The following is a 25,877-nucleotide window of genomic DNA, read 5'->3' on the forward strand; positions in this document are numbered from 1 at the left end:
TCTGTGATGTCCTTCCTTCGCAGAGTACGATCTTCCATTAGTATTTTAGACCTTCATTGCCGGCATGGCTATTAGGACCGCCGTTCTATGCGAAGAGATTTTTTCGGCGGCTGTCTTCCGCCGGCCTGCATCGTCCAGGACTTATTCAGGACCTGGAAATCCTTCCTGGTTTTCTGTGGAAGCGAAAATGTTCTGCCACTTCGTTTTCTCCCTCACGGTCCTGTTCTGCAATCGGGGTTGGACCTTGGTCTGGCCATTAGTCCTTGCAGAGTCAGGCGTTGTCGCCTTCTATCCTTTCCAGCGCTCTCAGGTTCCCTGGAACCCTTGTGGAGGGTTTTTTCCCTTTCCGACTCCTGTCCTGGAAGGTAGTTTTTTTTCTGGTCGCTATCACTTCCATCAGACGGGTGTCTGTGTTGGCGGCGCTCTCTGTAGAGAATTCTTCCTGGTTCTTCATGGGGTCCAGGACTTCGCTGCCTCTTCTGTTCTTCCGAATGGGGTCTCTGACTTCCATATTAACGGAAAAAGTGTCCTTCCCTTACTGTGCCCATCTCCTTCACCCTAAGGACATGGAGTTACACCGTTGGTCGTTGTCAGAGCTCTGCAGATCTGTTTAACAGCCTCCGGTCCCCTCCGCTGTACGGATCCCCCTTTTGTCATTCCGAAGGGTCTTCGGAGGAGTTTGGCGGCTTCCAAGGGGCATTCGCGTGCCAAATTTTGTACTGCGCCCGAGGCAGGGTTCCAACCTTATGGGTCACGAATACTCCACCAGAGCGGTGGGCACATCTTTGGCTCGAAGGAATTGCACTTCGGCTGCACAGTTGTGTAAGGTGGCTCCCGGTCCTTAAGCATGTTCACAAGAGTTACCAGGTGCATACTTATGCATCGTCTGTTGCTGCGTGGGCCGCGTGGTCTTGCAGGCGATAGTTCTTAGTTGCCTGCAGGAGCGCCTGCTCCATGTGTCTGTGGTTTTCCCTCCCCGTGGACTGCTCTTGGATGTCCCACGGTTTTTTGTGTCCCCCAATGAATATGGGCAAGAAAACAAGATTTTTGTATAACTTACCAGTAAAATCTCTTTCTCGCTCTTCATTGGGGGACACAGCACCCACCCAGTATTGTCGTTCGGCCACAGTTGTGGCTGTTGCTGGATAGAACCTGGTTCGGTTCTTGGCTTTGTTGCTGTTCCACATTTTTTCGTTGGTTTACTTGCTTCTCACAAACTGAAGCTCTCTCTCCAGGCTGGAGGGGGTATAGCTGCCAGGGAAGGAGCTAACAGCTTTTACTAGTGGCAACGCCGCCTAGAGGACATGGCTATACCCACGGTTTTCTGTGTCCCCCAATAAAGAGCGAGAAAGAGATTTTACTGGTAAGTTATACAAAAATCTCATTTTTCCTCCTCTGGCTCATGGCCACCCTGCAAGCCTTGGTAGCTCCTACGTTACTACCTTTCTCTCATCTGCATTTGCACGGGGTATTCGTTTTGTGGCGCTCCGGTCCCGACTGGCCACGCCTACCACATCCCTCCTTCTACAGGGATTCCTTCCATTGGTCCCGGATGTGCTAACAGTATCTACACGAAAGTTTCACTCCTTTCTCTCCCGAGCAAGAGATTAGAAAGCATGTGGTGTGGACGCCCTGATATTTCCTTCACAAGGAGTTCTCCCTCCTTACTTGTTTTCCCCCCTACCCAGGGTTCTACGGAAGATCAGGATGGAGGGCATTCCGACAATCCTAATCGCTCCAGATTGGCCCTGTCACACGTGGTACGCTGACCTCGTTCTCCTTCTAGGAGACGTCCCTTGGTCACTGACACTCAGAGACTACCTTCTTTCTCAGGGTCCGGTCTTACATCAGCATTTAAGGTCTTTTCATTTAACGGCGTGGCTATTGAATCCGCCATTCTGATGCGGAGAGGGTTTTCGACGGATGTCATCCGCACTATGATTCAGGCCAGGAAGCCTGCATTGTCCAGGATCTATTATAGGACCTGGAGGTCCTTCCTGGGCTTCTGTGGAAGCCGGGACATCCTCTCACTCTGTTTTTTTTCTCTCCCCACGGTCCTATCCTTTCTACAATCAGGGTTGGATCTTGCTTTAGCCCTTAGTTCCTTGATGGGTCAAGTATTGGTGCTTCTATCCTAGGGGACACAGCTTTCCAGCGTCCCCTGGTGCCATGAAAACCTTCCTTCAGGGAGTGGCACATACGGTTCCTCCGTACTGTCCGCCTCCTATCGCCTTGGGATCTAAATATAATCCTCTCAGCGCTACAGACTTCTCCCTTTGAGCCCTTGCTGGAGATCTCTCTCCGACTCCTGTCCTGGAAGGTAGTTTTTTTCTTGTGGCTATCACATCCATCAGACGGGTGTCCCAGAGAACCCTTCCTGGTTCTTCACAAGTATAAGGCGGTTCTCCGGCCCATTCCTTCTTCTCCCGAAGGTGGTCTCTGACTTCCATATCAATAAAGAAATTGTCCTTCCTTCACTGTCCCTCTCCTTCCCACCCTAGGGAAGGGAGTTACATCATTGGACGTTGTCAGGGCTGATTTATTATTTGGCAGCCTCCAGTCCCTTGCGGCGTACAGAACCCCTTTTGTCATCCGGAGGGTCCTCGCAAGGGATTGGCGGCCTCCAAGGTGGCAATTGCATGTTGGATTCGGTCTGCTAGTACCGAACCATACTGCGCCCGGAACAGGGTTCCGCCCTTAGGTGTCACGGCTCACTCCACCAGCACGGTGGGCGCTTCTTCGGCTCGGAGGATCATGCCTCGGTCGCACAGCTGTGCAAAGCAGCTACGTGTCCTCCTTATACCCATTCACAAATTCTACCAGGTGCATACTTATGGTCTTGCAGGCGGCAGTTTCTTAGATGCCTGCAGGGATGCTTGGTTCCATGGGTCTGTGGTTTTTCCCTCCCTGTGGACTGCGTTTGGACATCCCACGGTTCCTGTGTCCCCCAATATGGGCGAGAAAAGGAGATTTTTGTATAACTTGCCAGTAAAATCTCTTTCTCGCTCTTCATTGGGGGACACAGCACCCACCCAGTATTGTTGTTCGGCCACAGTTGCGGCAGTGTTGGTTAGAACCCCGTTGTTGGTTCCTTGGCATTGTTGGGGTTCCACGTTTTTTCGTTGGTCAACTTGCCTCTCCTACTGTTTGTGCACAAACGGAAGCTCTCTCCAGGTTGGAGGGGGTATAGCTGCCATGGGAGGGGCTAACAGTTTTATCTAGTGTCAACGCCTCCAAGAGGACATGGCTATACCCACGGTTCCTGTGTCCCCCAATGAAGAGCAAGAAAGAGATTTTACTGGTAAGTTAGACAAAAATCTCCTTTTTCCAGTACTGGAGTCATACAGGCAGGTGCTCTATGCCACTGGTTCAGAAGTAGAAAAACGGCTTCAAATTGATTTCAATATAAAAACTCAACCATGTGCAAACTTTGTACACATGGTGTTTTTTTTTGTTTTTTTTCAGTAGCAGATTTTAAAAATTACGTTAGGCTATTACAGTTTTTGTTCTGAAAAAATATTATGCAAAATTCGCTTCAAAATTCCATGTGGTTTTTGATCCTACCCACCTTTGTGGATTCAATGCAAAATCTACACCAAGAATGAACACGTCCATAATTCTCCCCCCCCCGACTGTAGTTTATAAAACGGAGCAGTAAAAATACCCCCCAAAAAAATGTAACTTTTCATGCGATACAGCACACCTGAAATTGCCACTGCACTGTTTGGACAGGAAAAACAGACCAGCAGAGAAGAGGCCCCTCCCCATCTGCAGTGATTTACCAAGAACCTCCGAGGCAGAAGACATGCAAATAATAACATTGTAAACCCCTCTTCCCCCCCCCCCCCCAAAAAAAAAATAAAAAGGCTAAACATTAGGTGGGAATTATGGGTGCCTGCCAGGAATCCCAATTACCGGTAAGTATAAGTACTTATTTTCTCAGTCGTCTCCATGACCGCACACACGAGAACTACCAACGAATTAACTATAGGGAGGGATCTAAACTGAAGGACGTGTTAATACCTCAAAATAGACCAGCAGAAGTATTAAACTCTAAGGCTACATGCACACGAACGTAGTTTGTTTCTGTGTCCGTTCCATTATTTTTTTGGATTTTAATGGGTCCGCAAAAAATAGAACATGTCCTATTCTTGTCTGTTTTAGGCATTGTTACAATGGATCCGCAAACAAAAAACAGATGGCATGCGTATGTCATCCGTTTTTTGTTTGCGGATCCTTCATTTGTGGACCGCAAAACACATACGGTCGTGTGCATGTAGCCCAATATTGCATATTCATTTTTACAACCAAAGACCTTTTCCACTGTTTGTGTGTTTTAACTATCCACACAGATTGGGGGCAGTTTCAGGTGTGCTGTTGTGGAGACGACTGGAGGGGAAAAAAAGTTTTCTTAAAGGGATTATCTGTTAATATTGATGACCTATCCTGAGAATCGGTGATCAATATCAGATTGGTGTGGGTCGGACACCTAGGTCCCCCGCCGATCAGCTGTTAGAAGAGGCTGGGTGCTCCATGAGCTGTAACAGCTGATTAATGGGGGTGCCGGGATTCTGACCCCCACCAATCGAATAATAATAATCTATTCTGAGGATAGGTCATTAACATTTTCCAGATAACCCCCTTTAACTGGTGCTTTTTGTTTTCTATTGGTGCACTTTTCACTACTAATGTACTTGGGATTGGATTGTTAAGGATTCCCCTCATTTGACTGATTGTAGTGTATATATCTAGAGGGCTCAAAATAACAATATATTGAGCCCATTGCAGACAAGCGTGAGCGGAATAGGTCCGGATGCATTCAGTGAAAAATTAGCGATTTTGCAATCAAGTTCATTCAGTTTTGTCTGCGATTGCAGAGAGTTTTTATCGCGCAGGTGCAATGCGATTTAATTCGATTTGCATCCGCGTAATAAAAAACAGAAGGTTTGCAAACAACATCTCTTAGACAACTATCAGTGAAAAATGCACCGCATTCACTTCTATGGGGCCAACGTTGCGTGAAAAATCGCAGAATATAGAACATGCTGCGATTTTTCACGCAACGCACAAGTGATGCGTGAAAACAAACGCTCGTCTACACAGACCCATTGAAATGAATGGGTCTGGATTTAGTGCAGACACAATGCGTTTGCATCACGCATTGCACCCGTGCTGAATACTCGCTCGTCTGCAAGGGGCCCTAGGTTGGTAATTTAATGCTTTTGCATTACATGAAGCTCTTTGTGACCACCAGTGGCCTCACCTGGGAATAATAGCTGATTACTGGCGGTTGCCACTGTATAAGTCATCTGGTGTGTATGTATATGAATACCATATATAATAATTTTCTCTACCTTTTTGTCTTTAAAGTCTGTGCCGGGCTCCTTCAAACCGTGTAAAAGGTCGTCCATTTAGACCTACCAGAGCTATGGCTGTGGACCTCTTTCCTCAAACCCCACATTGTGAACTTCTCATTCTTTTTGAAAGAGTGGAGTATACCGAGAGTGCCAGTAATTCTGCCCCAGACGTCGTCCATGAACAGACAGAGGGTTGTCAGCAAGATGGCAATACAGAAAAAGAATGCCATACTGATTCACCAGCAATAAATGCCTAGATCTGCACATACCGTTGAACTACATTTTTTTTTAACCATTAACATTTATAGTATATCAATAGCTTACGGGACAGACTTATTACAATCAGTACTGCAAAATGTACATTATCTTACTTGGTAAATCATCATTATTTTTTTTTAAACTACATGTATTGCAGACTATACACAACAGTATCACCCATCCTAGGTGATAGTTAGAGCGATAGCTGATGCATTGGTCCATAGTGGACAAAGTAGTGCGCACATCTGTATTCAAGGAGGTCTACCATTAAATTGTGTTATACTGGAGCTGAAAATGTAATTGTTTCCTAATATTGCCACTAATTTTGTGACATTCATGTTAGCATTGACTTCTGCTTCCTATATACCGGTAGTAAGAGCTCAAAATTACTTTTATATTGTTGGTTCTGTGAAATAAATATGCAAATTTTCTTTATGTCCTAAAATAAAATACATTTTTCTGTTTGCATTCAAAATTGGTGCTAATGGACTTTCAGCTAAACCACTACTAAAATTCCCTTCCTTCTATATCCACCCCTTCCAATATAACAGCATTGTATAAGCTACCAACAAATCAAATGTGTATTGGGAGCTTCTGATGACACTATTCTGGATTTGTCCCCTGACATGTAGGATTTCAGTGGTGCCATTATTTGTTCTGCTCCCACTCACCATTGTCATAAACTTGGACTAGCATGGTTAAGCGAAAATCCAGTGAAGACAGAGGCTGGCCAGTTGTTTAAAGGGTATCTGTCAGCAGATTTGTACCTATGAAACTGGCTGGCCTGTTACATGTGCGCTTAAGCAGCTGAAGGCATCTGTGTTGGTCCCATGTTAATATGTGCCCGCATTGCTGAGAACAAATTGTTTTAGTATATGCAGATAAGCCTCTAGGAGCAACGGGGCCGTAGTCCTTAATTAATCCTGCAGGCTCTGCTTTCTCTGCAACAGCTGTGTCCACTCCACTTTGACAGGGTCAGACGTGTTCACATTTCACTGCCTGGCCCTGTTAAAGTGGCGAGGGTGCAGCAGTTGCAGAGCCTCTAGGAGTAACACCACCACCCCTGTTGCTCCTAGAGGCTCATCTGCATATATTAAAAGATCCGTTTTTCAGCAATGTAGTTACATATGAACATGGGATAAACCGATTCCTTCCGCTGCCAAGTGCGCATGGAATAGATCAGCCAGTTTCATAGGTACAAATCTGCTGACAGATGTCCTTTAATGTTATAAGGGATTTATCAGACATCTTTGACCAAAGTATCTGTTGTGCCTTTACTAACAAAGCTTACTACAAGCAGCACATGCAAATTCTAGCATCTTTACCTGAATGGGTTGGCCAAAAACTAAACATTTAAATGACATGCCAAATTGTTGGTTCATAAAACAGTGATTAGTGTCCCATCAAATCTAGATTTCTCGCCCAATTCCTTGGGGGACACAGGAAACCTTGGGTATAGCTCATCTCCATAGGAGGCGTGACACTAAGTGAAAGACTGTTAAGCCCCTCCTCCAGCAGCTATACCCTCAGCCTGGAGCGAGCGACTACCAGTTTTTTGCTTAGTGTCAAGGAGGCAAGACACTCTGCACTGCAGAGCTGTCTTTGCTAAAGATTTTATTTTTTCTCTTTTATTATTGATTTTTATATATTTTTTTATATTAAGAAAAATGAAGAACATGTTGTTCACTAGAGACACTGGAATGGCAGGGGAGGATGTTTTCTTCTGCAGAAAGCTATTCTTTTTCCACACCTCAGCCTTTTGTGTCAAACAATGGAGGAAAGGAAAAACTCAGGATCACCTTTAGATTGCATTATGGAATAGAATAAAAAGAAAGATAAGTACTGTAAGTAGATTTCTAACTATACTACAATAAAAAAGCAAAAAGTGAAACAATTGTCTTGTAATAAACTTTATTGCTTAAAACGAAAACCAAAAGACTTTAAAAACACAATACCAAGGATCAAGTGCACAAGATTTACACCAGTATTAAGAGCAGAATCCCATTTCAAACATATGTCAAGTTTAACAAGTCACGTATTTGACAGTCACTCCACATAATTCATACATAACCATTGATTAGGTATAATTAGATTACAAGTTATCACTGCGCAGACAATACTTATACCAGTTAATACAGCTGGCTGGAGAAAAACCAAGCCTTTCATTTGCATTGGCCTCACTAGGTCATGGAACATAATGACCTTAATCAGTTCTACTTAGTAAACAGGTTGTCTTTTTTTCTTTTCTTTATAGCTTAGCCTGGATATTAGGATTTGTGTATATATATTTACACACACACGGGAACATCAAAAATATACATAAATGAAGAATTTATGTCTAAGTGGCTTCTAGTAAAGTAGCTCCTTAGATAAGGTTCCAAGCAGTTGAATAGGTTTCTGCATACAACAAGTACCAAACAGCTTGTCTGCTCTCATACCTTTTAGGTTTGTATATTACTCTGACAGTACCTTATTCTCAAAGTATTTCAACATATAACAAAGGGAAAAGTCATGTTACATTGTCTAAAGCGAGAATAATGCAGACAGTCTGTCGATGAAATGGAAAAATCAATCTGTATTAATAAGGAAGAAAGTTTAATACCAAAGTGTCAGGCACCAAAATAGATATTAGAATTCCAGTATAACAGAGCAAGCGATGAGCACATACAAATAAAACAATAAGTAAAAAACTTTTATGCAAGGCTAGACGTAGTAATGCATATGGTTTGTAAACACAATTTCAGTGAGCTGAAGGACTTTCTCTACCCATAGAGAATGGGAAAAGTGATCCTTCAAAGGCCGAACAGACTGCAGCAGTCCAATTGCTCAATCCTATAGTGATCTTGTCAGTCTATAAAGTGTTCCTCTGAGGTAATAAATGTACAACAGGCGTCTATATATTCCATAAAGAATGATCAGGCATTCACCATAAAAGATTATTTCTCATAAAAACTCCTGTACAATCAATTCTAAGTTGGAAGAAAATTATTAGTAGTCAACAAAACACCAAAAACATCCATAAATGTGGACACTAAGGCCGCTTTCACAGAGTCACTGTTTGGTCGGTGATTTCAATCTTTTCATTATACTTTTTTTTGTTGCAGGATCCACTTCTGGTTTTGGCTCACAATCACTGATGAGAATCAGTGACCAAACACTGACTGTGTGAAAGCGACCTAAGGCTCAGGATCGACTTGTCTGCAATTTGCGGTCAATGTGACTGCATTAGATCTGTCATTTGGTTGTAGAAACAACCAAACAGCTGAAAAGTCAGCGGCCTCTTGCGGCACAAGCTACTTGCATTTTGGTCTAAAAAATGGTCTGATTTTTTTGTGAATGTCGAATTAAGCATCCATTGTCAATCTTGTGCAACAACACTGCAACCTTCATTTGCCCCAGCCTAAGGGCTCATGCACACAACAGTATGTATTTTGCAGCCCGCAAAATATATGAATAACATCCTTATTGCATCAGTTTTTTTTGCAGATCCATTGTAACAATGCCTATCCTTGTCCGCAAAACAGACAAGAATATTTTTGAGTGAATGGCTCCGCATATAGGCCTCAAAAAAAAAAAGTGCGCATGAGTGTTTAGGCCTAGTTCACACAGTCAGTGTTTTGATCAGCGATTTTCATCAGTGATTGTGAGCCAAAACCAGGTACAAATCTTCCCATTATCCCTCATCTGTGTTCTATCCACTTCTGGTTTTGGCTTACAATCACTGAACAAAACACTTAAAGTGTAACAGTCATGTTTACATAAAAAAAAAATGCAGCAGCATTATGCATAAAGCAATCTTTCGTTTCTTCACATACCACTGTTTTCCTTGAGTTTTTCCCTTAGTTACAGCTGTAACATTTACAAAATGAGGACCTTCTCAAGATGGCTCCTCTGCCAGTTCTCTGAGGCCAAAACCGCCTTCCCTCCCTTCACACACACTTGCTGTAGCCAGCAGCTCCCTGCCAGCCAATCAGATTAGATTACTGAGACACGCCTCCTCACTCTGAAGCCTAATGCAGGCATGCAGTGTGAATGACCGCCCCTCCGTCTTCTTAGCCAGAGACAGACAAGCCATAGCAACTGTCTTTTAACCCCTTCAGTACCGAGCCACTTTTCACCTTAAATCCCAGGCCGATTTCTGCAAATCTGACATGTCACTATATGTGTTAATAACTTTGGAACGCTTTTACTTATATAAGCCATTCTGAAATTGTTTTCTCGTGACACATTGTACTTCATGACAGTCATAAATTTGAGTCAATATATTTCACCTTTATTTATGAATAAAAATCCAAAATTTACCAAAAATTATGAAATTCGCAATTTTCAAACAAAATATTTCTCTGCTTTTAAAACAGAAAGTGATACCTCAAAATATTTATTACTTAACATTCCCCATATGTCTACTTTACATTGGCATCATTTTGTATATGTCATTTTATTTTTTTAGGACGTTAGAAGGCTTAGAAGCAATTTTTTGGAGCACCAATTCAGTTATAAAGTGATTTGGAGGGGCTTAGGTAATGGACACCACCCATAAATTACCTCATTTTAGAAACTACACCCCTTAAATTATTCAAAACTGATGTTACAAACTTTGTTAACCCTTGAGGTGTTCCACAAGAATTAAAGGAAAATGCAGGTTAAATTTCAAAATTGTTAATTCATTTTTTTCTTGCAACACAGCAACGGTTAACAGCAAAATAAACCTCAATATATATTACTCCGATTCTGCAGTTTACAGAAATACTCCATATGTGGCGGTAAACTGCTCTATAGGCATGTGGCAGTGGTCAGAAGGAAAGGAGCGCCATATGGATTTTAGCGTTTTACGGAATTTGGAAACACTTGGCTGTAAAAATGAAAATTTTCTTAACTTCCAATAAAATGCTGCTTTAGCCCCAAATTTTTTATTTTCACAAGGGGTAACAGGAGAAAAAGCACCACATAATTTGTTAACCATTTTCACCTGAATACAGCAACACGCCATATGTGATGGGGGCACATGGCAGGACTCCAGAAGGAGCGCCATATGGCTTTTGCAGCGCAGATTTTGATGGACAGGTTTATGGGTGCCATTGGTTTTTATTTTTTAAGTGATTGTCTTATGTGGGGGCACATTTTTTGAGGGATGAGGTGACTGTGATTGGTATTTTGTGGTACTTTTTGTGAGGCAAGGTGAAAAAAATAGCATTCACTTGAGGGGGTATATAATGTGATATTTTTATAGATCAGGTTGTTACAGACACGGCGATACCTAATATGACTATAATTTTTATTTTTGTTAAGTTTTACACAGGGAAATCATTTTTGAACAGAATAAAATCTTGTTTTTGTGTTGCCATTCCCTGAGAGCCTTATTTTTTGGGTGACGGTTTGATTGACACTATTATGGGGTGCATATGACTTTTTGATCGCTTGCTATTACACTTTTTGTAATGTAAGGTGACAAAAAAAATGGCTTTTGGCATTTTTTTTTTTTTTATGGCGTTCACCTCAGGGGTTAGGTCATGTGATATTATAGAGCAGGTCGTTACGGACATGGCAATACCTAATATGTACAAGTTTTACACTATTTTTTGAAACAAAAAAAATATATATAAAAAATCATGTTTTAGTGTCTCCATAGTCTGAGAGCTATAGTTGTTTTTTTACTGTTTGGGCGATTGTCTTACATAGGGGCTAATTTTTAGTGGGATGAGGCGACGGTTAGATTGGTACTATTTTGGGGTGCATAAGCCTTTTTGATCGCTTGGTGTTGCACTTTTACTGATGTCAGGTGACAAAAAAAAGTAGTTTTTTTTTCAGCAGTTTTTATTTAAATTTTTTGATGGTGTTCACCTGAGGGGTTAGGTCATGTAATATTTTTATAGAGCCAAGCAATACCCAATATGTCTACTTTTCTTTTTTTCCCCTATTTTTTTACAATTTTTTGTTACTTTATTTTGGAAAAAGGACTTTTTTTTTTTTTTTTTACTTGAAACTTTTTTTTTTTTTTTTTTTTTTTAACTTTAACTTTTTTTCCCTTTATTTTTTGTCCCACTCTGGGACTTCAACTTTTAGGAGTCTGATCCCCTTTACAATACTATATTGTGATGCATTGGCTGTAAGTGTATTACACACTGTAATACACTTACAGCCTGCTTCCCGTAAGATCCAGGGGGCTGGATCTTACAGGCTGTCACAGAAGGCATCGGTCTGCCTTCCCCCCCATCACAGCAGCGCAGGGACCCGATGGCCACCCGCACCCGGCAGGATCCCGCATGTGCCACTGTCAGCGCTGACCACGGCCATGCAAGGGCATACAGCAGGGGTCTGGCTATCAGTGACTGCCGGACCCCTGCGCTGGGATTCTACGGGTTAAGGGAGCAGTGGAAAGGGATAGAAGACATTAATGAAAGCTGTTATTATAAGGTAATTACAGATCTTTTGACAATCATGGAGACTAACTCAGGTATACATGCCCTTCTCTAATAAACTAGCAAATAAAAAAATGACAGTTACATTTTAAGGCCCCTTTCACACGAGTGAGTTTTCCATGCAGGTGCAATGCGTGACATGAATGCATAGCACCCACACTGAATCCTGACCCATTCATTTCAATGGGTCTGTGTACATGAGCGTTTTTTTCACGTATCAGTTCTGTGTTGCGTGAAAAACGCAGCATGTTCTATATTCTGCGTTTTTCACGCCACCCTGGCCCCATAGAAGTGAATGGGACTTCAGTGAAAAACGCATTGTATCCGGATGCAATGCGTTATTCACTGATGGTTGCTAAGAGATGTTGTTTGTAAACCTTCAGTCACGCGCGTGAAAAATGCATCAAAACGCATTGCAACCGCGTGGAAAAAACTGAACACAATCGCATACAAAACTGACTGAACTTGCAAAATGGTGGGAGTTTCACTGAACGCATCCGGACCTAATCCATATCGTTCGTGTGAAAGAGGCCTAAGGCTGGGTTCAGACCTGAGCGTATTTGATATGCGCGTTTAACACGCGTTTTTAGCAATAGTAAACGCGCGTTTGTGTGATTGACTGCAGTGTCCTATGGCCACAAACGCGTGTCAAAACGCCCCAAAGAAGCTCAAGAACTTGTTTGAGGGTAGGGTGTTTTTCAGCGCGTTCAAACGCGCTGTAAAACGCTCAAGTGAGAACCCAGCCTAAGTGTAAACTAGGCCTTAGAAGCAATGTAAATCAATTAAGGGTGGGTCACAGGGCTCATGCACAATAAGAATTTTAAACTAATCAGAATTCTGTCAGTGAAAAACTGACATATTTCCTTTAGTTTTGTTTCCATGTTTCCTGCCAATTTGTTAAGTGAGCAAAATAAATAAGTTTTTGCTTTTTTCCCCACAGAGATATCATTTTTTAATGCGCTTTTTTCTCTGTGGTTCAGATTCAGAATGGGCAAGTCGTATGTGAAACAAGATCTAGGACATGGCGTTTATCTTACATAAAACAATTGTGCATAAAAAAAATATTGTGCATAAACGCATTGACTTTCAGGATATATGTGTGGACAATCCATACTGAAATCAGTGTGGATTCGCATGCAGATTTTCCTCTCCCCATTGAAGTGAATGGAGAAAATCCGGTCAGGAAAAAAAAAATTATATATAATTGACGAGCTGCTGATTTTAAAATCCGCAACGTAGGTCAAAATCCGTGCGTAAAAAAAATAAAAAAAAATAAATCTGCATCGTGTGCATGAGAATTTCAAGTTCTCACAGAATACAATGTACATAACCTACGGTGCGGATTTTATGCATGCAAATCCGCACACAATCCTGATCGTGTGCATTTACCCTAATAGGTCGGTTTCCAGTTCAGCTGCTTGCAGTTTTAAACAGGCATTGCTTCTGTTCATGAAAATCACTCAAGTGCATGAACCCTTAGGGCACATTTAAACGGCCGTATGTTGCTTTCCGCATCTGATCCGCAATTTTGTAGATTAGATGCAGACCCACTGACTTCTATAGGGTCCTTTTCTTCCATTCCACGGCTCCGCAAAACAAACTTGTGTGAAAATCAGGACGTGACCCCATTGAAGTCTATTGCATCTACAAAAATGCGGAATGCAATCCATGCTGAACTGTCCACAAAAAAATAATCCGCATTTTTGCTAACAACATACGGCCATCTGAATGAGCCCTTAGCGTATGGCCACACGGTCAGGTTTCTGCGTGCAGTTTTGGAAGCTAAAACCAGGAGTGGATTCAAAAAAAGAGGCAAAGTCATATCTGTCCTTTATACTTTCTCGCCTTTTATGATCCACTCCGATTTTGGCTTCCAAAACTGCCCCAGGAAACCTGACCACGTGATCCTACCCTTAAGAAAAGAGGCTGGAATCGCGCAGCAGTTTTTTTTTTCTCTTAGCTAAATTCAGCCATAGATCCAAAAAAATGGAAAAAATAATAATAAAAAAATGTATATACAGTACAGACTAGGGCTGCACGATATGGGAATTTTGTGCGATTAGGGCCCTAAAAATTGCGATAACGATGCGATATTTTAAAGGGAATTGTGCTAGAGGTCTATTTGCTTGGATTTTCCCATATGAGCCGCTGACGCGGCTGGGTATGACAGTTATGGGGGATCTGCGGATGGCGCTGTTATGTGGGGGATCTGCGGATGGCGCTGTTATGTGGGGGATCTGCGGATGGCGCTGTTATGTGGGGGATCTGCGGATGGCGCTGTTATGTGGGGGATCTGCGGATGGCGCTGTTATGTGGGGGATCTGCGGATGGCGCTGTTATGTGGGGGATCTGCGGATGGCGCTGTTATGTGGGGGATCTGCGGATGGCGCTGTTATGTGGGGGATCTGCGGATGGCGCTGTTATGTGGGGGATCTGCGGATGGCGCTGTTATGTGGGGGATCTGCGGATGGCGCTGTTATGTGGGGGATCTGCGGATGGCGCTGTTATGTGGGGGATCTGCGGATGGCGCTGTTATGTGGGGGATCTGCGGATGGCGCTGTTATGTGGGGGATCTGCGGATGGCGCTGTTATGTGGGGGATCTGCGGATGGCGCTGTTATGTGGGGGACCTGCGGATGGCGCTGTTATGTGGGGGACCTGCGGATGGCGCTGTTATGTGGGGGACCTGCGGAGGGCGCTGTTATGTGGGGGACCTGCGGATGGCGCTGTTATGTGGGGGACCTGCGGAGGGCGCTGTTATGGGGGACCTGCGGAGGGCGCTGTTATAGGGGATGTGTGCTATGACACATGGAGCCACCATAAGACACACATATAGCATATCATGCTGGTCCCCCTCATGGCCCTATGTGTCCTAAACTGCGCACATAACTCTCCTATTCATAAAATGGCCAGCCTCTGTACTTTCACTATGAATGCACTGCAGTGCAGAGAGCGGCAGAGAGCGAGCCGGCCGGCGTGTGACTGACGTCACTGTCACGCTCCTCCCACTTAATTCAGGAAGCAGGAGCGTGACTAAGTGACGTCAGTCACGCGCCGGCCGGCCGCCTCGCTCGCTCCCGCTCGTCGCTGCAGTGCATTCATCGTGATAGTAAGTACAGAGGCTGGACCTGTTATCAATAGGACAGAGGACTTTTTATCAATAGGGGCCCCTTCATATATAATCGCGGCATTTTCGGGTCGGCCAAATCGCATTTGCCGATTATCGCGATTCGATTACTTTTGCGATATATCGTGCAGCCCTAGTACAGACCAAAAGTTTGGACACACCTTCTCATTCAAAGAGTTTATTTTTTTTTGGGCAGACTAGATGGGCCAAATGGTTCTTATCTGCCGACACATTCTATGTTTCTATGTTTTCATGACTATGAAAATTGTAGATTCACACTGAAGGCATCAAAACTATGAATTAACACATGTGGAATTATATACATAACAAACAAGTGTGAAACAACTAATAATATGTCATATTTGGCTACTTTGAAGAACCTAGAATATGACATATTTTCAGTTGTTTCACACTTGTTTGTTATGTATATAATTCCACATGTGTTAATTCATAGTTTTGATGGCTTCATAGTCATGAAAATAAAGAAAACTCTTTGAATGAGAAGGTGTGTCCAAACTTTTGGTCTGTACTGTATGTACAGTCGTGGCCAAAAGTTTTGAGAATTACATTAATATTGGAAATTGGAAAAGTTGCTGCTTAAGTTTTTATAATAGCAATTTGCATATACTCCAGAATGTTATGAAGAGTGATCAGATGAATTGCATAGTCCTTCTTTGCCATGAAAATTAACTAAATCCCAAAAAAAACTTTCAACTGCATTTCGTTGCTGGCATATTTTGTTGGAGAAAATCTCTGCGACTGAAAATCAGCCGGCAAATCAACCGGCAACCTTCACATGACAGTATTCTGGTTAGTACTTTACATAAGTATTTGTAAAGCAACACCAGGAATGCATTTAATACATAGAAAAGATGTAACGTATATGTTAAACGGATGCCTCTGACAGATGTCATATAGTGGCATCCATCACCATTGAAAAAGAAAAAAAAAAAAAAAAAAAGAATACACACACACTAACGTATATGTTTTTTTTTACTGCATTCTGCGGGATGGAAAAGCAAAGTGTACTGCGCTTTTATATCCTTTTTTCCCCGAACTCAAGACTACAATGGATGCAAAAATACACATGTAAAAGTCTAACTAATGTGTTTTTATGGGTGCATTAGTCCATTTGCACATTAATGGTGATGAACCATGTGATAGGAGCATGTGATCTGACGTCACCACAGGTCCTTTAGCCCATAGCTCATCATTAAAGAAGTAAAGAAGAGACCGGTAACTACGCGATCAAGAGGAGAGGGTGAGTTAATTTATTTAATTTTTTTAACCCTCAATTGATCACCTACTAAGCATTCTGTTTTCAGAATGCTATTATTTTCCCTTATAACCATGTTATAAGGGAAAATAATAACATCTACACAACACCTAACCCAAACCTGAACTTCTGTGAAGAAGTTCGGGTCTGGGTACCAGAGTCTGTTTTTTATCACGCGCGTGCAAAACACATTGCACCCTCCCGATAAAAACTGAACATCGGAACACAATCGCAGTCAAAACTGACTGCAATTGTGTTCCTACTCGCGCGGGTTTGCCGCAATACACCGGGACACATCCGGACACGCTCGTGTAAACCCAGCCTTAGACACCACAATCTGCCGCCTGCAAGCGATAATTTTTTAACACGTCAAAAGATTCGCGTTTGCGCGTTCATTGGACAATCGGCGGCAGTTGCCAGGTGATTGCTAAAGAGCGTTCCGTTATAGGAGCAGAACATCATAATTAAAAGAAGTGCCGGAGCCATCAAATGATGGAAACAAATGTTGCCAAATGGACTCCATTGACTATAATGGGATCAGCTTGGATTTTGCCGACCAAACAGCACAGCATGCTATATTTTGTCCTGTTTTTTAAACGAATGCCTCATTCACACGTCAGTGTTTTGGCGATTTCCATTTGTTATTTTGAGCCAAAACCAGGTGCGGCTCTAAACACAGAACAGGAGCAGATCTTTCCCTTATACCTTATGTCTGTGGAGGCTCCAACCCTGGTTTTAGCTCACAATCACTGACGTGTGAGTGAGGCATAATTCTACATAGGTCCTTTAACACAGCCTCTCATGCAGATGTGAACGTAGCTTCAATAGAAGTATTACAGACTTATATGTAAAGAACATTAAAGGGGTTCTACAGTTATTTTAAACTCATGATCTATCCTCTGGATAGATCATCAGCATCTGATCAGCGGGGGTCCGACACCCCCGCTGATCAGCTGTTTGAGAAGGCAGCGGTGCTGGCAGTAGCGCCGCGGCCTTCTCATTGTTTACCGCAGGCCCAGTGACGTCACGACTAGTATCAACTGGCCTGGGCGAGGCTAAGCGCTGTTCACTTGAACGGAGCTTAGCCCCGCCCAGGCCATTGATACTAGTCGTGACGTCACTGGGCCTGTGGTAAACCGCGAGAAGGCCGCGACACGACTGCCAGCACCGCTGCCTTCTCAGACAGCTGATCGGCGGGCGTTCCGGGTGTCGGACCCCCGCCGATCAGATGCTGATGATCTATCCAGAGGATAGATCATCAGTTTAAAATAATTGCAGAACCCCTTTAAAAATGAAATGCCAAAGCCCATTCATAGAATCCTGCTGTAAATCTTGAACTCCCCAAAACCCCTCCTGTATAGCCACAAAAGATGGTTAAAGAAAAAAAATATATACATGCACAGTGAAAATACATTTCTATTTAGGTACCAGGCTTCTACAGTTTATTATAGAAAAATAAGTAAAAAATGATGGCCTGTTTTACCTGTCAATTATGGAATGGCTTGATTAGATAAGCACGCTACCTTCAGTGGCTCCAAAGGAACCCAAACATTTTCACCCAAATAAGTTTTCTAGCCAAATATATTTGTCATTAAATGCTCTTGGTACGAAGCAAGGTTGTATTTATAAGAACTACCATAAGTATAATGTGCTAGAACGAAGGAACGGATGGCACAAATGATAAGTCCCAGAGAAATTAATGGCTAACGGACCAGTAGGCCTCCTTCACACGCACCATTTTGTGACTGTTTACTTCTGGCTTGTGAAAAAAATAAAATGTATACAATCCAGGCCCTTTTATTTTTTTGAACATGCAATAAAAAAAATATATATAAAAATTGGAAAAATAGCAAAAAAAAAAAGAACACTGGAAAAAACATGCAGCTGTGTCTGAAACCACCCATATAATACCAAATAATCTCCAAGTAGAACTCAGTACTCTATATTTACAGAAGAGTTATTGAATTACTAGCTCTCTCTCATACTAAACTTGAGCTACAGCTTAGTTTGAACTACTATATAAGCCACAATAGGAAAAAAACTATTCTCAATATAAAGGAATCTCCATTGGCTACTAGAAACAGATAATCATTACATTCATCCAAATCCCAACTTATGGGAAAGTGGCAGAATCTCTAAAATTATGATTATAGTAAAAGGCAAACTTTAGCATTAAGAAGAAAAAGATTGCCTGGTAAATGTCACCATCGTGCCATCAATACATTATTACTCGTGATCATACAGGCGCACAGTTTAGGCAAATTACATGCTTTATTTCTTGACTGTCAGTCATCTCCACTAAATGTGAAAATGAAGAGACATGTGAGATCCCGGCTTAGTCTAGAATCTTGAAGTTAAGAGCATCACACAAAAAGAAACAGCACTTGTAATCATTTTACAAAACATCAGATTGGTGGGGGTCGGACACTCCCATAGATCAGTTGTTTCCCGGTATCTACATAGTGGATGGAAGGCTATATATGCACACTGCATATTGCAGCTCAGCTCTCATTCACTTGAATGGGAGCAGAGCTGCAGTACCCCGGCAGCCACTACACAGTGTATGGAGCCTTCTACTTTCAGCTTTATTCACTGTAGAGTTTCTGGCGGCTTCCCCAAACAGCTGGTCGGTGGGTCTGCCGGATCCCCACCGGTCTGATATTGTTGACCTATCCGCCTGCATTTTAATGTGGTACATTTCATGCACCTTTCCTTAATCTCCAATAATTTACAAATTGACAGTTTTACTAGTCAATTTACATTACATGAGTTCAAGTATTTGTTTTCCAAAACTAAAAGCCTCTACGTTGTAGGTTTAATATGAATTGTTCACATTATCCTTTGCCATGTTTTAAGGCTTACCACCTAGGGGTCTCATTACTGAAGCAGGCAGGATATAAGGTTGTCTGTACATTCAACCTGGCTTGGAGGGTTAAAAACAAAACCAAACATCACTGCTAATATACGCCTATAGCAGTGATAGCTAACCTCCAGTACTCCAGCTATGGTGAAACTACGACTCCCAGCATTCTCCATTGATTTCTATGGAGTTCTGAGAACAGCCAAGCAAGTGTACATCTTGGGAGTCGTAGTTTTAGCACAGCTGGAGTGCCGGAGGTTGGCCATCACAGACCTATAGGAACATTGCAGTATGTGAATGGACACTTATTTTGTGTATACAGTCGTATAAGGCTGCAGTGAAGTAGTAAGACCAGGATTTTACTATTCATGGCCTGTCCTCAGGATAGGCCATCAATATCTGATCAGCAGGGGTCTGGTACACCACAGTATCTTTGGTACTGAACACCTCCGTCCACTGTATAGTAGACAGACCTGTGTAGGACCAGCAGTGACTTTCAGTGCCAATCTGAAACAATTGATCAGCGGGTGTGCAGGGTGTATCCTGAGGATCGGCAATGAATTGTAAAAATCCTGCACAAGCCCTGGGTCCCCGTGCACATTAGATTACTATAGGCTGAAACAAAAGGTTTTGGCAAAAGGTGGCCAACTATCTAATATGTATGAATGCCTTATGACACCCAAAAGATTATGTCAGGGGAAGGAAGGTTCGGACAAGTTAAATTTCAATGTCCGATTCTATTGCTTTGGCAGGAGATAGGTGTCAGACAGTGGCCACTGAAAACACATGCTTGCTTAGCCAAACCAAGCAAGCATGTGAATGGAGAAGTTGGTAAGAATAGCTGTCAGCAGAGCGTTTGGCCAACCATTACTTAAGAGGTATGAACACTTATGCATGCTGCTCTATTAATACAATCATCTGATGAAGTGGCTGCATCCATGGATATTATCATTTGAATGCATGTACAACTGCACTGACACTAAGGCCTTATGCACACAACCGTGGATTTGCGGACAGTCCATACGTCCATTCTGCAGCCCAGCAAAAAATAAAAATAAAATTTGTGTCTGTTTTTGTGGTCAAGAATAGACATTTATACAGAGGGCAGGATGTTGTGTAAGATGTGGAACGCACATGGCCAGTATCCGTGTTTTGCGGACTGCAAAAACAGCCATGTGCATAAGGCCTTACTTAGCTATGTTTACATGATAGGATAGCTATGTATTAAAGGTCATATACATTGTAAAATTACTGAGCAACTAAACAATCACAGCCAAGTACTTAGAATATACAAAGGAGGATATAAAATATAAACCTGAACTATTATGATTATCTCACTAAATCCTGACACACACAATTCTTAACGCCCCCCCCAGACGACCAGTCTTACATAAAACAGTAATGACAACGTGGAAAAAGTTAGACACAGAGCCCAGTTAAGTTTTATCACTATATTGCATATAAAATTATTTTATTGCCCAACTAAACAGGCTTTAATGCAGGAGCAAACAGCGTTCAAGAAGCTGCACAAGAACAGGAAGATGACAAAAAAAAAATGCAAGAGATGAGGGGTGAAGTAGACGTGAACGACAAGAAGAGCCCACGCGTTCTGGCTTTACTCACTTGGCTTTTAACGAAGTTCAAGGAAAAGAAATCTGCCTATTTTATCTCAACAGCATAAGGATAAATATGTAAAGCAGCCCACGTGGTGGTAGCAGAAAGATCATTGCCTTTGGTACATATAAGGCTTTACAAGACAGGCAATGTTAAGGTGAAAAACCTCTACATACACAAAGCTTACCAACATTCATATTTGTAACAACGATAGGATCCTACAAACAATTATCAACCGATCCTCAGATCTAGTTACAACATCATAGCTTAAGTGTCACAGAGTAGGCAGCCTGCACTAATTCACCAAGTAACTAAGACGCAAAAAAGTAATTTAATGCAAGGACGTTTGTATTATACTTAACACTTGAGCCCTCCCTACATGAGTGATTTCACTTGATAACAACCCTTGGATGTCCTACAGAAACTCTTTAAAGCCACCCTTTGTGTGCTTAAATATTCAATGTACTAAATCGCTTGAGCACCCGCTGTAACTTCCTGCTCATGTGACCTCTAGGATACAAGGCGAGTGTGACCACCACAGCTGGGTTCGCTGCATACAATGTGTATCACACTTACAAGTAGTATTTGCATTGCAGACAGATGCAGCTATTGAAGGGCATAGGACAACATTCATTCAGTTTGCATACAGGCTGTGCTTACAAAACATCTTTTCAGTAAACCTCTATTATACAAGAGATGAATTACAGCAGTTGATTGCTCCGAACTTGCCAGGAAATGATATGGCTGCAACACACAGTCCATCCAGGTTATTGAGGCAGAGCAACTGACACGACAGATACTCTCTACAGCGTAAGCAGCTGAGATGTGTGCAAAAAAATTATAATAATAATTTGGATACATCTTCTAGGTATTGTTCTGCGGGTCCTTCATACATCAATCGTAGTACCTTAAAGGGGTTGTCAGAGTTATTTTTCTGTTCTTTGTATGTTTCTAACTAGGCAAATGAAAGGACTTTACATGGCTGCTGCTTATTGCTCTCTTCCTGGATTCTTGAGGAAAAACATTAACCCGTTCAGCTGAACAGACTCAGGGCTGAAGGCTTTACTGAGTAGCTGCAGGCAGTGAGGAGACAAATGCTGGGCACAGGAGCTGAGAGAGGAGTTCTGCAGAGCATTGCACAACAGGTAGGGGGAAGATCCTGTGTTTATCAGCAGTGTCATTGTACAGCTGGGACTTGTAGTCCTACAAATACAACATACTGCTGAGTCTCCCAGCAGGCATACATGTCACTCAGGGCAGCACTCCCTTTGCAGAGCAGGGGTAGGGGTGGAGATTGTTGTTATTGCAGGTAAACAAAAGGGCCAAAAGAGAACCAGGGAAATTAGGAAATATAGATAATTTTTTACCTAAAACTTACTTAGCTTAGTTATATATTGCTGCCCATCAGATTTACAGTGCTGTATATTTATTTTTCATCACTTTGACAACTCCTTTAATGCTACAGTCTAGGTTATTGTGTTTTCACATGGTCTGTGCCCATAAGCCAATAACCACAATGGATCATATTGCAGTGGCTACCACAGAGTAAAGCTTTCCCACACATCTTGATTTGAAATGTTTAGACCTTATATTTTGAAGCCTGGGTTATAAAATCAGCATGGTGAGCTAGCCGGAGATCAGTAGGCAAAACATCACTGCAAAACACTGGGCAGACCAGGTTCTGTAAGAGTCTCTCAGATTAACTATTCAGTGCATTCAATGAAATCAGTATTTTAGCTTCACATTTCATAAACTGGAAACTATACATCGTCGTCTTTTCTACAGACAGATGGGCATGACCCTTGGAGTGAAAATGCTTGGTGTCCTAAGTTTAATGCTTTCTTTGACTAAGATTTGCACACCTCAGCCAAAAAGAAAATGAAAACAAAAACAGCAAGCTTCATACAAGGAGGTAATAGGTCTATTTATCTCCAGCTGATTGGACAATGATTGGAAAAAATGGACAATGCATAAGGAAGCAGCCCTGTTTATGAATCACCTTCTACACCAGATGAAAAGTTTGTTGAAGTAAGCTCTCATGGTTTCTTATTGCTCCCTTTGGTGCACAGATCAAACATCCACTGTACAGAGGGGCTCATTGCCAGGCTGTGCAGATTCAACAATCGTCATCTTAGGCTTTTTCCGTGTCTCTTCCTGTTAGAGGAGAGCAAAAAACATTATATTCATTATATACTAAGAGAACATTTTATTTGACTATAAGGGAAACTGCACACCATTCAGATTCCGAGCGTGTTTTTACACGCAGATGTCCATATGGAAAAACAACACCATAGTACAGTATCAGCAAAGTGAATGAGATCTGACAAATCTCAAGTACACTTTGCTTTTTTCTTTCATGTAGAAATTGAACTGTTGTGTGGATTTTAAAATCTGCAGCACGTTAATTGTTTGTGCAACTCTCCACCTTTTGTACAGTGATTTTTCCCCATAGACTTTAATGGGGGATGTTAAACAGAAAATCCAAAACCACGATAAAGTGCATATTTATGTGCATTTTTTGTGTGGTTTTGGTGCAAATTTATTGCAGATTTTCTCCACACAAATCTGCATCATGTGCAGCCACCCTAAGAAACAATCTCTGTGAAAAACGCAGGGTTTGCACCTTCACTGGCAATCAAGTGTAACATTTTAGTCAAACACATTACTTCTGATAGCAGGGAAGAAATGCAGATGATCTCTTAACCAGCTCTGCCTCTAATGCCACCAGATGTAAGGCAGCTATCCTATAAGTCAAGATTCAGCTCTTAAAATAAGCCTTGAGACATGACTTGGCTATTAAATAAGCCAGCACCTCATCTGCAGACAGCTGTATCGGGGTGATTGCCCCTCATCAGTGCATAGCAGAGAGTACTGGCTTAACTGGGTAGGAGGCCTGTGTCCGAGCAAGGGGGGAACTAACTCTCCTTAGGGAGAGAGCACCTTAATCAGTGGGAGGAGACTTATAGGCCATACATGCTCCTCTGGAATTCTGGGAGGGAAGGGATGCAAATGAGCTCTTAACAAGCTTGACTTATAGGATAGCTGCCTTACATCTGGTGGCATTAGAGGCAAAGCTTGTTAAGAGCTCATTTGCATTTCTTCCCTCCCAGAATTCCAGAGGAGCATGAATGGCCTATAAGTTTCCTTACGCTGATTAAGGTGCTCTCTCCCTAAGGAGAGTTAGTTCCCCCCTTGCTCTGATAGCAGGTGATAGATTTTAAAACATTGCTCATCCTAAACTAAGGCTCTGCTTATCACCATTAACATTTATTTATATTAACCTGCCATTACTTTGAGACCTTTTGAAGCAAGACTGTTTTGCCTAACACAGCACACACACCAATATCCTGCTAGCTTGGCCTATCCAGACACCACAACAAGACTGTCTTATTTGCTCAATGTGCGCTTCACCAACCGTGCTGAGACCTCAGTGGTCATGTAACCACATAACCACCACTAGACTTCCTGCTGACGCAAGACCTGTACAACATAATTGCAGTATGAAACCAACCATTACCGTCTGGGCATGCATACCCACCTAGAGCTAAGGGCACTGTGAACTGAACTGCTGGTGCCAGACAGCATAGCTGTATAGGGTAAAACTATGAATGGGCCACAGCGTTACATCAGTTTTGCAGATCCTCTATTCTCAAGATATCTTATGCGACATGCCATAACTTTCTGTGATGGGAAAACCGCTTTTAAACAGTGTACATGATTACAACCCAAAATTAAAATTCCACTTACAGTGGTCAGTGCCCTCTTTTACTTTGATCTTACGTCAAAGAACATTTCCAAAGTTTTTGTGACTCACTGTACTATCAATCTACCAGAAACATTCTGTTTGAGAAGATTTAATGCTGCTGAAAAAGCTTCAATTTAACAACACTAAAGCAAGCAGATCTCAGCTCAAAAACATACTCCTGGTAATAGAAAAAATGACTAATTTTGAGGAAATTGTAATTAATATCTCAGCAGAGCAAAGCAAGTACATTAGTGTGTGAAGGAGGTAGAGCAGACAACCAGTGTGCTTCATATAGCATCCCCAGTATGCTAGATGAAGCACAAGCCTGACGGTAGACATTACAACAATGCATTGAAGGCTGAGCTACTGTACCTGCACATGGTCTATACGTATAAAGGAGTAATCAATAATCGAGAGGTTGTCATAACTCACCCTTTCTTGTGCCAGCTTTTGCATTTCTTCCTGCAGCTTGTTTAGAATATGAAGATTTGGCTTGTTTTTTTTGGCATACTGATGAAGTTCTATCACACTTTTATCTGAGGTTTCCTGGACAAGACAAATACAACATAGTGATCAATAAACTCACAAAAATCTTTCATTCAAACCTAGTGATACACTTGACTGCCCTGGAAATAAGCACAGAACTGTTAACGCAAGCTGGAAGAACATTTATCAGTTCAAAAACCATGAAATTAATTAGCAGCATACTAGTTCAATTGCATTAATATAGCGCAAAGTACTGAGGTTTTAAAAAAAAAAAAAAAAAACTGAAACATTGTAAACTTTACCACACACACACACACACACACACACACACACACCTAGGAGAATATATGAAGACTAACCTGCTTGACCATTTTAGTACTCTCCCTTCCATACATACGTAGAAGGGAGCCCCAGTTTTTCACATGGGGATGAAGAAGCTGAAGAATTTTTTGTGATGCCAGCTGCTTTCCAACCCTTTTATTTTTACCTACAATGAATAGAAAATGGTTTAAAGAAGGAAATGTTAAAAATCCATGAAAAAAAAAAAAGTACTAGCTGAGCACTGGTACAGTTATCTGTGAAGTGGATATTAAAGAGGACAGTGTCATCACAAAAAGCAATGCAATCTGAAGGCAGCATGTTATAAAGCAGGAAAAGATTCAGTAAAACTTGTATATCTTTGCTTTTTTGCAGCCCCGTTTAAAAAAACTATCAGTACTATCAACTATCAGTGTGT

General features: G+C 42.0%; 2 protein-coding genes across 2 annotated transcripts in view; one reads left to right on the plus strand and one right to left on the minus strand.

Annotated features, from left to right (window-relative positions):
* TRMT2A (tRNA methyltransferase 2 homolog A) overlaps positions 1–7,028 on the plus strand; it is a 66,429-nt gene extending 59,401 nt beyond the window's left edge. The window contains exons 12-13 of the mRNA XM_040416307.1: positions 5,371–6,622; positions 6,716–7,028. Of these exons, the coding sequence (XP_040272241.1) occupies positions 5,371–5,614 (244 nt within the window). The 3' untranslated portion in view covers positions 5,615–6,622; positions 6,716–7,028. The remainder of the gene's footprint in view (positions 1–5,370; positions 6,623–6,715) is intronic.
* A 15,777-nt stretch (positions 7,029–22,805) lies between these two features.
* Positions 22,806–25,877, minus strand: part of DGCR8 (DGCR8 microprocessor complex subunit) — a 57,051-nt gene continuing 53,979 nt past the window's right edge. The window contains exons 12-14 of the mRNA XM_040416306.1: positions 25,501–25,628; positions 25,088–25,201; positions 22,806–23,064 (exon numbers count right to left, since the gene is read on the minus strand). Coding sequence (XP_040272240.1) covers positions 22,981–23,064; positions 25,088–25,201; positions 25,501–25,628 — 326 coding nt within the window. The 3' untranslated portion in view covers positions 22,806–22,980. The remainder of the gene's footprint in view (positions 23,065–25,087; positions 25,202–25,500; positions 25,629–25,877) is intronic.

This window comes from Bufo bufo, chromosome 2, assembly GCF_905171765.1.
Source record: "Bufo bufo chromosome 2, aBufBuf1.1, whole genome shotgun sequence".
In the NCBI taxonomy this organism is placed as follows: Eukaryota; Metazoa; Chordata; class Amphibia; order Anura; family Bufonidae; genus Bufo; species Bufo bufo.